Source organism: Salvelinus fontinalis, chromosome 12 (genome assembly GCF_029448725.1).
Source record: "Salvelinus fontinalis isolate EN_2023a chromosome 12, ASM2944872v1, whole genome shotgun sequence".
Lineage (NCBI taxonomy): Eukaryota > Metazoa > Chordata > Actinopteri > Salmoniformes > Salmonidae > Salvelinus > Salvelinus fontinalis.
Genome location: NC_074676.1, coordinates 31231227 through 31244991, shown reverse-complemented (window position 1 = coordinate 31244991; position 13765 = coordinate 31231227). Strand labels below are relative to the sequence as shown.

Genomic DNA, 13765 nt, shown 5'->3' with positions numbered 1-13765 from the left:
TTTCCCTTCGTCTCTTTTTACAGGACCATGGAAAAGAACAAAAAGAAAGGAAAAATCTTTTAAGAGTTGAACCTATTCCTCCTTATGAAAAATGACAAACTCGTTTTTACATCCTTTTAGATTGTCACACGGTCTGTAACCCGCAAACCACACCACACACACACATATTGTACTATAGTAGACATTCCATACCAACATTCCAAATGTATGTTTCTCTTGCAGTACATGTCAGACATGGACCTCACACATCACTAACTCACTCTCATACAGTACATACAACAACACACCCCAATTACACACACACACACACACACACAGCCACATCGCTCTCTTGGAGTCTCTGCCAAAACCTGAACCATTTATGTGGGAATGCATGTGAAAGTCAATGCCTATTCTTGACATGGAGGAAATGATGTCCCTCTGATCTTTGGAGTTTTACACATGGCAGGCACCATGCATAGTCATCCTTTACACAAGTGTACTACAGACTGTTTTCTAGATGCTGCTCTGGCCACTTAACTCGCCTGTTTCTTCCAGCAGAGGCAGCTCAAGTCTTAGACTATTCACAAGCACACTCCATTGTGACATGTGTAAACACATAATCATATACAGTCTGAAATTCCCCGAACACCTGGTACATGTGCATGTTAAACACCACACTTGGGAGTGTGTGTACAGGGGGGGGACAATGTAGGTGGTCATTAAGGGTTTGAGTCAGGTCGGAGAGTACAAGAAAAAAGGAAAATAATTGTGTGGAATGATAACAGTGAAAAGCCAAGACCAGATGAATAAGCCAGGTTCAGGAAAAGGGATGACCTATCTCAAATGTGTGTGCGCGCGTCTGTGTATATCTGTAAACTATGTGTTTGAGGTCGATAATGCCTGATAATGCAATCAGAACCATGCCTCCGATTTTTACTAATAGAACACACAACGTTAACAGGAACAGTGTCATAGCAACATTCTGGATACTGAAGTAGATAATCATGTTCCTATTATATAGATGATATTACACAAATTGCATGGGTGTCTAAAACAATGATAACCGTGACTGTTTTATTATGTGAAGTGATGGATTTTGTGGAAGCCCTGAACCTAAAGCCCTATCTATCCCTTGTCCACTCTCTCCCTGACTCATCCTCTCTCTCCCTGACTCATCCTCTCTCTCCCTGACTCGTCCTCTGTTCTAAAGACTGTGCTGAAAGCTCTATATGCATGGGTTTGTCCCAAACGCATGGTGAGACTAACACTAAGCCACACTGTGTGACACCTCAAAACCCTTACCTCTCTGAGGATCGTCAAGTTTTATTCTAATATATAATGTATGGTTGGAGAACTAAGATTTCTTAAACCCAGTAGGATCATTACAGTAAGTGGTTCATAAGACAATATTTTAGCCTAGTCTTGATTTTACAAACCTTTAGAATCTTAACAGATGCATCGAAGACATGCAAAAGGGACAGACGTGTACAACACACATCTAATATCTAACCCCTGTACTTCTTCTCTGGTTCACATTCATAATGGAAATGACTAAATTGTTATATCATCACAACTGAACACAAACTCAAAATCCCTGTGAATTAACAGAAGACAACCTTTGACCCAACCTATACTGGTCAGTAAAAGGCTCAGTTGAGCAAAGTTCTGAAACAAACGTTTTCTAAATAGAACTTTAACCAATCCCTTATCCTAGAAACCCCATAAAAGGTAGTCATATCTTTAGGATTTTTTTTTTGGTATTGTTTTTTTATATATGTACACTGTTTTCAGCATTATTCGGTTCTTCCTCTTATCATCTGTTCTCTATCTAACTGTACATTATTATATTAAAGATGAGACTTTTGTTTAAGTCAAATGTTCTCATTTTATTTAAGCAGTGGATTCTCACATACAGTATTCACATACACAGAAACATGTGTGTATATCCTAACACTCCTTTCCCAATTCCATATGTTGCAAAATAGTAATTGTTGCATTCTAAGTGATAAACATGTCACTTAGAATGCATTGCTTGCATGTTGATGACGGAATAGTCTTGTGAGGTTTGAGTCATGATGAGGAGGCTATCAAGGATGACTGGAACCCTCAATGCCGCTGCTTGATCCGGTTGAAGGCTTTCTGTACCCACGGCACACTTGACTGGAAGCAAATCACTCTGCCCTCAACAGTTTTGACCCTGTCGTAGAGGGATAATGGTACAAAGGAGAAATATCAGGCGGGTTCTGTTGCTTGTATGATTGTTGCAAGTCAGTGAAAGTCACCAGTTCTTCTGTCTTCCATAACTGAGACAATGCTAGGGCCTCAAACTAAGCAGTTGTCCTTTTGGACTGTGGCATCAGAGGAAGAGGAACAAACACTTACACAAATGCTGGTCGGGGGCATCCACTGTGAGTCTTCTGGATGGAGTCGATCTTCTTGGGGGGCACTCTCATTATGGAGAAGCTGAAACAGCAACTGTCAGGTGATGACTCCAGTCCAAGAGCTGTAGGGGAATAACATGTCAATTAGAACATCCTTTGATTACTATTTCCTAGCATAAGACATAAGGCAACCGACCCAAGATAAGTATGACAAGCTCTTTACAGGTATATAATCAAAATCATGAAAGGAGTCACCTAGCCAAGTTATAAAAGGGCATATAAGCACACATTGGTTACAATCCTCATGAAAACTAAATGAACTTACGGATAGCATAGGACTGGGATACTGTCAGCAGCAATAACCCAAGAGCCAAGCAGGTAGTCTTCATGATGATTTGAGATGTCGAAAGTCTGGCTTTTGACCCGTCTTTGTTTTGGTTCCTTTGTAGTCTTGAGTCCATAAGGGTTGCATCTCCTCATATAAATACTGTCGAAGATGTATGATGGAACTTCCAGAGTTATATTAATATTTCCTAGAAGAGAATGCCATTACGATGTCCAATTTCCATACACCCCCATAGCCTGCCAAGCACTACAATATCTATCATCTTTATATTCTACTTCCTTGTCACTTCCTTTTTGAAAGGCAGGGGACTAAACATGAGGCGATGAAGATAAGATTAAATGCAGTGCCACCACAGTGCTTGCAAATTATCTCTAGCAACCCTTTGTCACTGGAAAGTGAATGACGAATCATCACAAAAAGTGGATGAAGCAGTAAAGGGTCACACTGTATCAGCTATTTGAAGCTATGCCATCATCAAACAACATTAATTTAAACAGTCTTCGAAGAAGCTGAACATTCTGTTGTCCTCTTGCATTATTTAGTTGTAATAGGTTAAAAAAAAATGACTATATACAATTACGATCACCACAAGCCTTAATAACAAACAATATTGAGATGTACAGTGCATTCGGAAAGTATTCAGATCCCTTGACTTCTTCCACATTTTGTTACATTACAACCTTATTCTAAAATGGATTCAATAGTTTTCCCCCCTCAATCTACACACAATACCCCATAATTACAAAGCAACAGCAGGTTTTTTTTACATTTTTGGAACAAACAAAATAAATTACTGAAATATCACATTTACATAAGTATTCAGACCCTTTACTCAGTACTTTGTTGAAGCACCTTTGGCAGCAATTACAGCCTCGAGTCTTCGTGGGTATGATACTACAAGGTTGGCATGCCTGTATTTGGGGAGTTTCTCGCATTCTTCTCTGTAGATCCTCTCAAGCTCTGTCAGGTTGGATGGGGAGTGTCGCTGCACAGAAATGTTTAGGTCTCTCCAGAGATGTTCGATCGAGTTCATGTCCGGGCTCTGGCTGTGCCACTCAAGGACATTCAGATACTTGTTGAAGCCACTCCTGTGTTGTCTTGACTATGTGCTTAGGGTTGTTGTCCTGTTGGAAGGTGAACCTTTGCCCCAGTCCGAGGTCCTGAGCGTTCAGAAGCAGGTTTTCATCAAGGATCTCTCTGTACTTTGCTCCGTTCATCTTTCCCTCAATCCTGACTAGTCTCCCACTTCCTGCTACTGAAAAACATCCCCACAGCATGACGCTGCCACCACCATGCTTCACCGTAGGGATGGTGCCAGGTTTCCTCCAGAAGTGACGCTTGGAATTCAGGCCAAAGTCTTGGTTTCATCAGAACAGAGAATATTGTTTCTCATGATCTGAGAGTCTTCAGGTGCCTTTTGGCAATCTCCAAGCGGGCTGTCATGTGCCTTTTTACTGAGGAGTGGCTTCCGTCTGGCCACACTACCATAAAGGCTTGATTGGTGGAGTGCTGCAGAGATGGTTGTCCTTCTGGAAGGTTCTCCCATCTCCACAGAGGAACTCTGGAGCTATGTCAGAGTGACCATCGGGTTCTTGGTCACCTCCATGACCAAAGCCCTTCTCCCCCGATTGCTCAGATTGCTCAAGGAAGAGTCTTGGTGGTTCCAAACTTAAACCATTTAAGAATGATGGAGGCCACTGTGTTGTTGGGGACCTTCAATGCTGCAGAAATGTTTTGGTACCCATTCCCAGATCTGTGCGTCGATACAATCCTGTCTCGGAGCTCTACGGAGAATTCCTTCGACCTCATGATTTGGTATTTGGTCTGACGTGCACTGTCAACTGTGTGACCTTATATAGCCAGGTGTGTGCCTTTCCACATGTCCAATCAATTGAATTTACCACAGGTGGACTCCAAGTTGTAGAAATATCTCAAGGATGATCCATGGAAACAGGATGCACCTGAGCTCAATTTTGAGTCTCAAAGCAAAGTGTCTAAATACTTATGTAAATAAGGTATTTCTGTTTTTTATTTGTAATAAAGTGCAACAAAAATCAAAAAAAATGTTTTTGCTTTATTATGGGGTATTATGTGTAGATTGATGAGAAAAATATATTTAATCTATTTTAGATTAAGGCTGTAACGTAGCAAAATGTGGAAAAAGTAAAGGGGTCTGAATACTTTCCGAATGCACTGTATATATGCATGCTAGGTCTACTGTATGACAATTTTCATTTGGTCAAATGATACCCATGACATCAGGAAACCCCCAAGCATTTTATATTTAAGGTCATTTTTTTTCAAATGGGTGTGAAAAGGAAGTGTTGGGGAAGCTACTCTGAAAATAGTTATATACAGTGCATTCGGAAAGTACTCAGACCCCTGACTTTTTCCACATTTTGTTATGTTTCAGCCTTATTCTAAAATGTATTAAATCATATTTTTTTCTCATCCATATACACACAATACCCCATAATGACAAAGGGAAAACAGGTTTTTAGAAATGTTTGCAAATTTATGAAAAAATAAATAAACAGGAATACCTTATTTACATAAGTATTTAGACCCTTTGCTATGAAACTCAAAATTGAGCTCAGGTGCATTCTGTTTCCATTGACGCCTGTCTATATAAGGTCCCACAGTTGACAGTACATGTCAGAGCAAAAACCATGCCATGAGGTCGAAGCAATTGTCCTTAGAGCTTAGAGACAGGGTTGTGTCGAGGCACAGATCTGGGGAAGGGTACCAAAAACAATTCTGCAGCATTAAAGGTCCCCATGAAGACAGTGCCCTCCATCCTTCTTAAATGGTTGAAGTTTGGAACCACCAAGACTCTTCCTAGAGCTGGCTGCCAGGCCAAACTGAGCAATCGGGGGAGAAGGGCCTTGGTCAGGGAGGTGACCAAGAACCCGATGGTCACTCTGACAGAGCTCCAGAGTTCCAGAAGGACAACCATCTCTGCAGCACTCCACCAATCAGGCCTTTATGGTAGAGTGGCCAGACAGAAGCCACTCCTCAGTAAAAGGCACATGTCAGCCCGCTTGGAGTTTTCCATGAGAAAAAAGATTATTTGGTCTGATGAAACCAAGATTGAACTCTTTGGCCTGAATGCCAAGCATCACATTTGGAGGAAAACTGGCACCATCCCTAAGGTGAAGCATGGTTGTGGCATGATGCTGTGGGGATTATTGGTCCATCATTATTGGACCAATGGTGATTATTGGACAAACTGAATTGGTCCACCCACACAGACAGCGTTGTGAAGAAGGTGCAGCAGCGCCTCTTCAACCTCAGGAGGCTGAAGAAATTCAGCTTGTCACCAAAAGCACTCACAAACTTCTACAGATGCACAATCGAGAGCATCCTGTCGGGCTGTATCGCCGCCTGGTACGGCAACTGCTCCGCCCACAACCGTAAGGCTCTCCAGAGGGTAGTGAGGTCTGTACAACGCATCACTGGGGGCAAACTACCTGCCCTCCAGGACACCTACACCACCCAATGTCACATGAAGGCCATAAAGATCATCAAGGACAACAACCACCCGAGCCACTGCCTGTTCACCCCGCTATCATCCAGAAGGCGAGGTCAGTACAGGTGCATCAAAGCAGGTACCGAGAGACTGAAAAACAGCTTCTATCTCAAGGCCATCAGACTGTTAAACAGCCACCACTAACATTGAGTGGCTGCTGCCAACATACTGACTCAACTCCAGCTCACTTTAATGATGGGAATTGATCAAAAATGTATCACTAGCCACTTTAAACAATGCCACTTAATATAATGTATATGTATATACTGTACTCTATATCATCTACTGCATCTTGCCATCTTTATGTAATACATGTATCACTAGCCACTTTTATGTTTACATACCCTACATTACTCATCTCATATGTATATACTGTACTCGATACCATCTACTGCATCTTGCCTATGCCGTTCTGTACCATCACTTATTCATATATCTTTATGTACATATTCTTTATCCCTTTACACTTGTGTGTATAAGGTAGTAGTTGTGGAACTGTTAGGTTAGATTACTCGTTGGTTATTACTGCATTGTCAGAACTAGAAGCACAAGCATTTCGCTACACTCGCATTAACATCTGCTAACCGTGTGTATGTGACAAATAAAATTTGATTCGATTATTTTCAGCGGCAGGGACTGGGCGACTAGTCATGGTTGAAGGTAAGATGACCGGAGCAAAGTACAGAGAAATCCTTGATGAAAACCTACTCCAGAGCGCTCAGGACCTCGGACTGGGGTGAAGGTTCACCCCCCCAATAGGACAAGAAAGGAGTGGCTTCGGGACAAGTCCCCGAATGTCTTTGAATGGTCCAGCCTGATCCCGGACTTGAACCCGATCGAACATCTCTGGAGAGAGCTGAAAATAGCTGTGCACTGACGCACCCCATCTAACCTGACGGAGCTTGAGAGGATCTGCAGAGAAGAATGGGAGAACCTCCCCAAATACAGGTGTGCCAAGCTTGTACCATCATACCCAAGAAGACACGAGGCAGGAATCACTGCCAAAGGTGCTTCAACAAAGTACTGAGTAGTACTTTCTGAATGCACTGTATATATAGCTACCAATTACTTCACACTGGAAGAAGTTAAGCTACACTTAAGCTAGCCCTACAAAAAATATAGTTTACTCAACTAAACTTACTTTGAAAAAGTAGTTGACTACCTCCAAACTACTTTGTGAAAAATTATATGTAAATCTGAAATGTAAAATACTATAAAATGTAATAACAGAATGTGTAATTTATCCTATTAAACACACAATGTTTCAAGTGATACTTAGTAAGATATGTAGTGTGTAGTTCCAGTAGTTAGCTACACCGCAACATGGCAAAAAAGTAATTAACTACTGAAAATACTATCTATATTTGAATTTAGTTAAACTACCACCAAGCTACTGCAAAATGTTGTTAAATTACTAGTTGAACTACATATAGTTCACTACTCCCCAACACTGTGAAAATGTCAGTGTAGGACGCTGTTGCAGAAGTCTGTGGTGTGGAGCTGCCTGTGACAAGTGGAGATTCTACAGACAACAGATCTTATCAGATATTTTTTACACACATACATACGGTAGCATTTTCATATCAGGCTGACTCCCACACACTTGCAACCCCTCATTTTCAACCCTCACAAATTTTCACCGACAGTTAATCATTGGTATTCGGCAATAATGCTAATGAGATTACTTCAGACCTCGCATGTATGTTCAATCAATGTTAAATGAATGTAGAATGTGTTTGGGATTTGTTGTCCCCCACAATTAAATCAGGGAGGGGACTGTGGATCTGTCTCCGTCCATACACGGTCTCATTCTTATTTTAGTCAAATCTGATATCTCAGCCGGCACTGGCCCAATTTTGAAGACAGTTGTGTGAATGATGGTCTTGCCATAGAGATCCGGCATTTACTAAATTACACTGATTGGCCAGATGGTGGAGGTATAACAAGAGATTGAAAAAGCTAACTTTGAAAGGTCACACCCCTCACCCCGTTTGACCTAAAGTATGAATCAGTCAAGGATATTCGTATTGTAACACAATTTGGTACACGTTGCAAATACTGTCAAGACTCAACATATGCAAGAACATTTCTATCGACCACACGATGGCGCTTTAACGGGCACATGTTTATATCTTGATTTATATTTATTATGGATCCCCATTAGCTGCTGCCAAAGCAGCAGCTACTCTTCCTGAGGTCCAGACAAATTAAGGCAGTTTATACAATTTTAAAAACATTACAATACATTCACAACACACTGTGTGCCCTCAGGCCCCTACTCCACCACTACCTCATATATACAATACAAAATCCATGTGTACGTGTGTATGCTAACGTGTGTATGTATGTGTCTGTGCCTATGTTTGTATAGCTTCACAGTCCCCGCTGTTCCATAAGGTGTTTTTTTTAAATCTGTTTTTTTAAATAAAATTTTACTGCTTGCATGAGTTACTTGATGTGGAATAGAGTTCCCTGTAGTCATGGCTCTATGTAGTACTGTGCGCCTTCCATAGTCTGTTTTGGACTTGGGGACTGTGAAGAGATCTCTTCTGGCATGTCTTGTGGGGTATGCATGGGTGTCCGAGCTGTGCCCCAGTAGTTCAAACAGACAACACGACTGAACAGTAGTCCAGCTGCGATAAAACTAGAGCCTGTAGGACCAGCCTTGTTGACAGTATTGTCAAGAAGGCAGAGAGCGGTGCTGTCATGGACAAACTCCCCATCTTAGCTACTGTTGTATCAATATGTTTTGACCATGACAGTTTACAATCCAGGGTAACTCCAAGCAGTTTAGTCACCTCAACTTGTTCAATTTCCACATTATTTATTACAAGATTTAGTTGAAGTTTAGGGCTTAGTGAATGATTTGTCCCAAATACAATGCTTTTAGTTTGAGAAATATTTAGGACGAACCTTTTCCTTGCCACCCACTCTGAAACTAACTGCAACTCTTTGTTGATGTGTTGCAGTCATTTCAGTCGCTGTCGTAGCTGACATGTATAGTGTTGCGTTATCAACATACATAGACACGCTGGCTTTCCTCAAAGCCAGTAGCATTAGTAAAGATTGAAAAAGTAATGGGCCTAGACAGCTGCCTTGGGAAATTCCTGATTCTACCTGGATTATGTTGGAAACGCTTCCATTAAAGAACACCCTCTGTGTTCTGTTAGACAGGTAACTCTTTATCCACAATATAGCAGGCGGTGTAAAGCCATAACACATACGTTTTGCCAGCAGCAGACTATGATTGATAATGTCAAAAGCCACACTGAAGTCTAACAAAACAGCCGCCACAATCTTTTTATCATCAATTTCTCTCAGCCAATCATCAGTCATTTGTGTAAGTGCAGTGCTTGTTGAATGTCCTCTATAAGCATGCTGAAAGTTTGTTGTCAATTTGTTGACTGTAAAATAGCATTGTGTCTGGTCAAACACCATTTTTTCCAAAAGTTTACGAAGGGTCGGTAACAGGCTGATTGGTCGGCTATTTGAGCCTGTAAAGGGGGCTTTACTATTCTTGATTCTTGGGTAGCGAAATTATTTAATCTTCTCTCCAAGCCTGGGGGCACACACATTCTAGTAGGCTTAAGTTGAAAATATGGCAAATAGGAGTGGCAATATCGGATGCTAATATCCTCCATAATTTTCCATCCAAGTTGTCAGACTCCGGTGGCTTGTCATTGTTGATAGACAACAATAATTGTTTTGCCTCTTCCACACTAACTTTACGGAATTTAACATGACAATGCTTGTCTTTCATAATTTGGTCATATATACTTGGATGTGTAGTGTCAGCATTTGTTGCTGGCATATCATGCCTAAATTTGCTAATCTTGCCAATGAAGAAATCATTCAAGTAGTTGGCAATATCAGTTGGATTTGTGATGAATGAGCCATCTGATTCAATGAATGATGAGCTGAGTTTGCCTTTTTTCCCAGAATATAATTTTTTTTTTTTTTTTTATTTATTTAACCTTTATTTAACCAGGTAGGCAAATTGAGAACACGTTCTCATTTACAATTGCGACCTGGCCAAGATAAAGCAAAGCAGTTCGACACATACAACAACACATAGTTACACATGGAGTAAAAACAAACATATAGTCAATAATACAGTGAAAAAAATAAGTCTACAGTATATACAATGTGAGCAAGTGAGGTGAGATAAGGGGGGTGAAGGCAAACAGATATATGTATAAATAAATAAAAATATAAAAAGGCCATGGAGGCGAAGTGAGTACAACACAGCAAGTAAAATAAAAACTAAAAAAAACACTGGAATGGTTGGTTTGCAGTGGAAGAAAGTGCAAAGTAGAGACAGAAATAATGGGGTGCAAAGGAGCAAAATAAATTAATAAATAAATACAGTAGGTAAAGAGGTAGTTGTTTGGGCTAAATTGTAGATGGGTTATGTACAGGTGCAGTAATCTATGAGCTGCTCTGACAGCTGGTGCTTAAAGCTAGTGAGGGAGATAAGTGTTTCCAGTTTCAGAGATTTTTGTAGTTCGTTCCAGTCATTGGCAGCAGAGAACTGGAAGGAGAGGCGTCCAAAGGAAGAATTGGTTTTGGGGGTGACTAGAGAGATATACCTGCTGGAGCGCGTGCTACGGGTAGGTGCTGCTATGGTGACCAGCGAGCTGAGATAAGGGGGGACTTTACCTAGCAGGGTCTTGTAGATGACCTGGAACCAATGGGTTTGGCGACGAGTATGAAGCGAGGGCCAGCCAACGAGAGTGTACAGGTCGCAGTGGTGGGTAGTATATGGGGCTTTGGTGACAAAACGGATGGCACTGTGATAGACTGCATCCAATTTATTGAGTAGGGTTTTGGAGGCTATTTTGTAAATGACATCACCGAAGTCGAGGATTGGTAGGATGGTCAGTTTTACAAGGGTATGTTTGGCAGCATGAGTAAAGGATGCTTTGTTGCGGAATAGGAAGCCAATTCTAGATTTGACTTTGGATTGGAGATGTTTGATGTGGGTCTGGAAGGAGAGTTTACAGTCTAACCAGACACCTAGGTATTTGTAGTTGTCCACATATTCTAAGTCAGAGCCGTCCAAAGTAGTGATGTTGGACAGGCGGGCCGGAGCAGGCAGCGATCGGTTGAAGAGCATGCATTTGGTTTTACTTGTATTTAAGAGCAGTTGGAGGCCACGGAAGGAGAGTTGTATGGCATTGAAGCTCGCCTGGAGGGTTGTTAACACAGTGTCAAAAGAAGGGCCAGAAGTATACAGAATAGTGTCGTCTGCGTAGAGGTGGATCAGAGAATCACCAGCAGCAAGAGCGACATCATTGATGTAAACAGAGAAGAGAGTCGGTCCAAGAATTGAACCCTGTGGCACCCCCATAGAGACTGCCAGAGGCCCGGACAACAGACCCTCCGATTTGACACACTGAACTCTATCAGAGAAGTAGTTGGTGAACCAGGCGAGGCAATCATTAGAGAAACCAAGGCTGTCGAGTCTGCCAATGAGGATGTGGTGATTGACAGAGTCAAAAGCCTTGGCCAGGTCAATGAATACGGCTGCACAGTATTGTTTCCTATCGATGGCGGTTACGATATCGTTTATGACCTTGAGCGTGGCTGAGGTGCACCCATGACCAGCTCTGAAACCAGATTGCATAGCGGAGAAGGTGTGGTGTGATTCGAAATGGTCGGTAATCTGTTTGTTGACTTGGCTTTCGAAGACCTTAGAAAGGCAGGGTAGGATAGATATAGGTCTGTAGCAGTTAGGGTCAAGGGTGTCCCCCCCTTTGAAGAGGGGGATAACCGCAGCTGCTTTCCAATCTTTGGGTATCTCAGACGACACGAAAGAGAGGTTGAAGAGGCTAGTAATAGGGGTGGCAACAATTTCAGCAGATAGTTTTAGAAAGAAAGGGTCCAGATTATCTAGCCCGGCTGATTTGTAAGGGTCCAGATTTTGCAGCTCATTAAGAACATCAGCTGACTGTATTTGGGAGAAAGAGAAATGGGGAAGGCTTGGGCGAGTAGCAGAGGGGAGGGCAGTGCTGTTGTCCCGGGTAGGGGTAGCCAGGTGGAAAGCATGGCCAGCCGTAGAAAAATGCTTATTGAAATTCTCAATTATAGTGGATTTGTCGGTGGTGACAGTGTTTCCTATCTTCAGGGCGGTTGGAAGCTGGGAGGAGGTGTTCTTATTCTCCATGGACTTTACGGTGTCCCAGAACTTTTTTGAATTTGTGTTGCAGGAAGCAAATTTCTGCTTGAAAAAGCTAGCCTTGGCTGTTCTAACTGCCTGTGTATATTGGTTTCTGGCTTCCCTGAAAAGTTGCATATCACGGGGGCTGTTCGATGCTAATGCAGAACGCCATAGGATGTTTTTCTGTTGGTTAAGGGCAGTCAGGTCAGGAGAGAACCAAGGGCTATATCTGTTCCTGGTTCTACATTTCTTGAATGGGGCATGCTTATTCAAGATGGTGAGGAAGGCATTTTTAAAAAATGACCAGGCATCCTCTACTGACGGGATGAGATCAATATCCTTCCAGGATACCCCGGCCAGGTCAATTAGGAAGGCCTGCTCGCTGAAGTGTTTCAGGGAGCGTTTGACAGTGATGAGTGGAGGTCGTTTGACCGCTGACCCATTACGGATGCAGGCAATGAGGCAGTGATCGCTGAGATCTTGGTTAAAAACAGCAGAGGTGTATTTGGAGGGCAAGTTTGTTAGGATGATATCTATGAGGGTACCCGTGTTTACGGAATTAGGGTGGTACCTGGTAGGTTCATTAATAATTTGTGTGAGATTGAGGGCATCAAGCTTAGATTGTAGGGTGGCTGGGGTGTTGAGCATGTTCAAATTTAGGTCACCTAGCAGCACGAGCTCTGAAGATAGATGGGGGGCAATCAGTTCACATATAGTGTCCAGAGCACAGCTGGGGGCAGAGGGTGGTCTATAGCAGGCGGCAACGGTGAGAGACTTGTTTTTAGAGAGGTGGATTTTTAAAAGTAGAAGTTCAAATTGTTTGGGAACAGACCTGGATAGTATAACAGAACTCTGCAGGCAGTCTTTGCAGTAGATTGCAACACCGCCCCCTTTGGCCGTTCTATCTTGTCTGAAAATATTGTAATTGGGGATAAAAATGTCTGAATTTTTGGTGGTCTTTCTAAGCCAGGATTCAGACACGGCTAAAACATCCGGGTTGGTAGAGTGTGCTAAAGCAGTGAACAGAACAAACTTAGGGAGGAGGCTCCTAATGTTAACATGCATGAAGCCAAGGCTATTACGGTTACAGAAGTCATCAAAAGAGAGCGCCTGGGGAATAGGAGTGGAGCCAGGTACTGCAGGGCCTGGATTCACCTCTACATCACCAGAGGAACAGAGGAGAAGTAGGATAATGGTACGGCTAAAAGCTATGAGAATTGGTCGCCTAGAGCTACCAGAGCAGAGAGTAAAAGGAAGTTTCTGGGGGCGATAAAATAGTTTAAAGGAATAATGTACAGACAAAGGTATGGTAGGATGTGAATACAGTGGAGGTAAACCTAGGTATTGAGTGATGATGAGAGAGATCT

General features: G+C 42.2%; 2 protein-coding genes across 4 annotated transcripts in view; one reads left to right on the top strand and one right to left on the bottom strand.

The window, feature by feature from the left end:
• The window catches only part of LOC129867173 (septin-7-like), a 33641-nt gene extending 31789 nt beyond the window's left edge, over nucleotides 1-1852 (top strand). For all 3 annotated transcript variants that reach the window (XM_055940396.1, XM_055940395.1, XM_055940394.1), the window contains one exon: nucleotides 24-1852. In XM_055940396.1, the coding sequence (XP_055796371.1) occupies nucleotides 24-63 (40 nt within the window). In that variant the 3' untranslated portion in view covers nucleotides 64-1852. The remainder of the gene's footprint in view (nucleotides 1-23) is intronic.
• Nucleotides 1853-1868: 16 nt separating this feature from the next.
• LOC129867174 (C-C motif chemokine 4-like) lies at nucleotides 1869-3562 on the bottom strand. Its single transcript, XM_055940397.1, has 3 exons — nucleotides 2689-3562; nucleotides 2365-2485; nucleotides 1869-2179 (listed from the first exon to the last, which is right to left on the bottom strand). The coding sequence occupies exons 1-3, from the start codon at nucleotides 2822-2824 to the stop codon at nucleotides 2089-2091; spliced, it is 348 nt and encodes a 115-aa protein (XP_055796372.1). The 5' UTR covers nucleotides 2825-3562; the 3' UTR covers nucleotides 1869-2088.
• Nucleotides 3563-13765: the final 10203 nt, after the last annotated feature.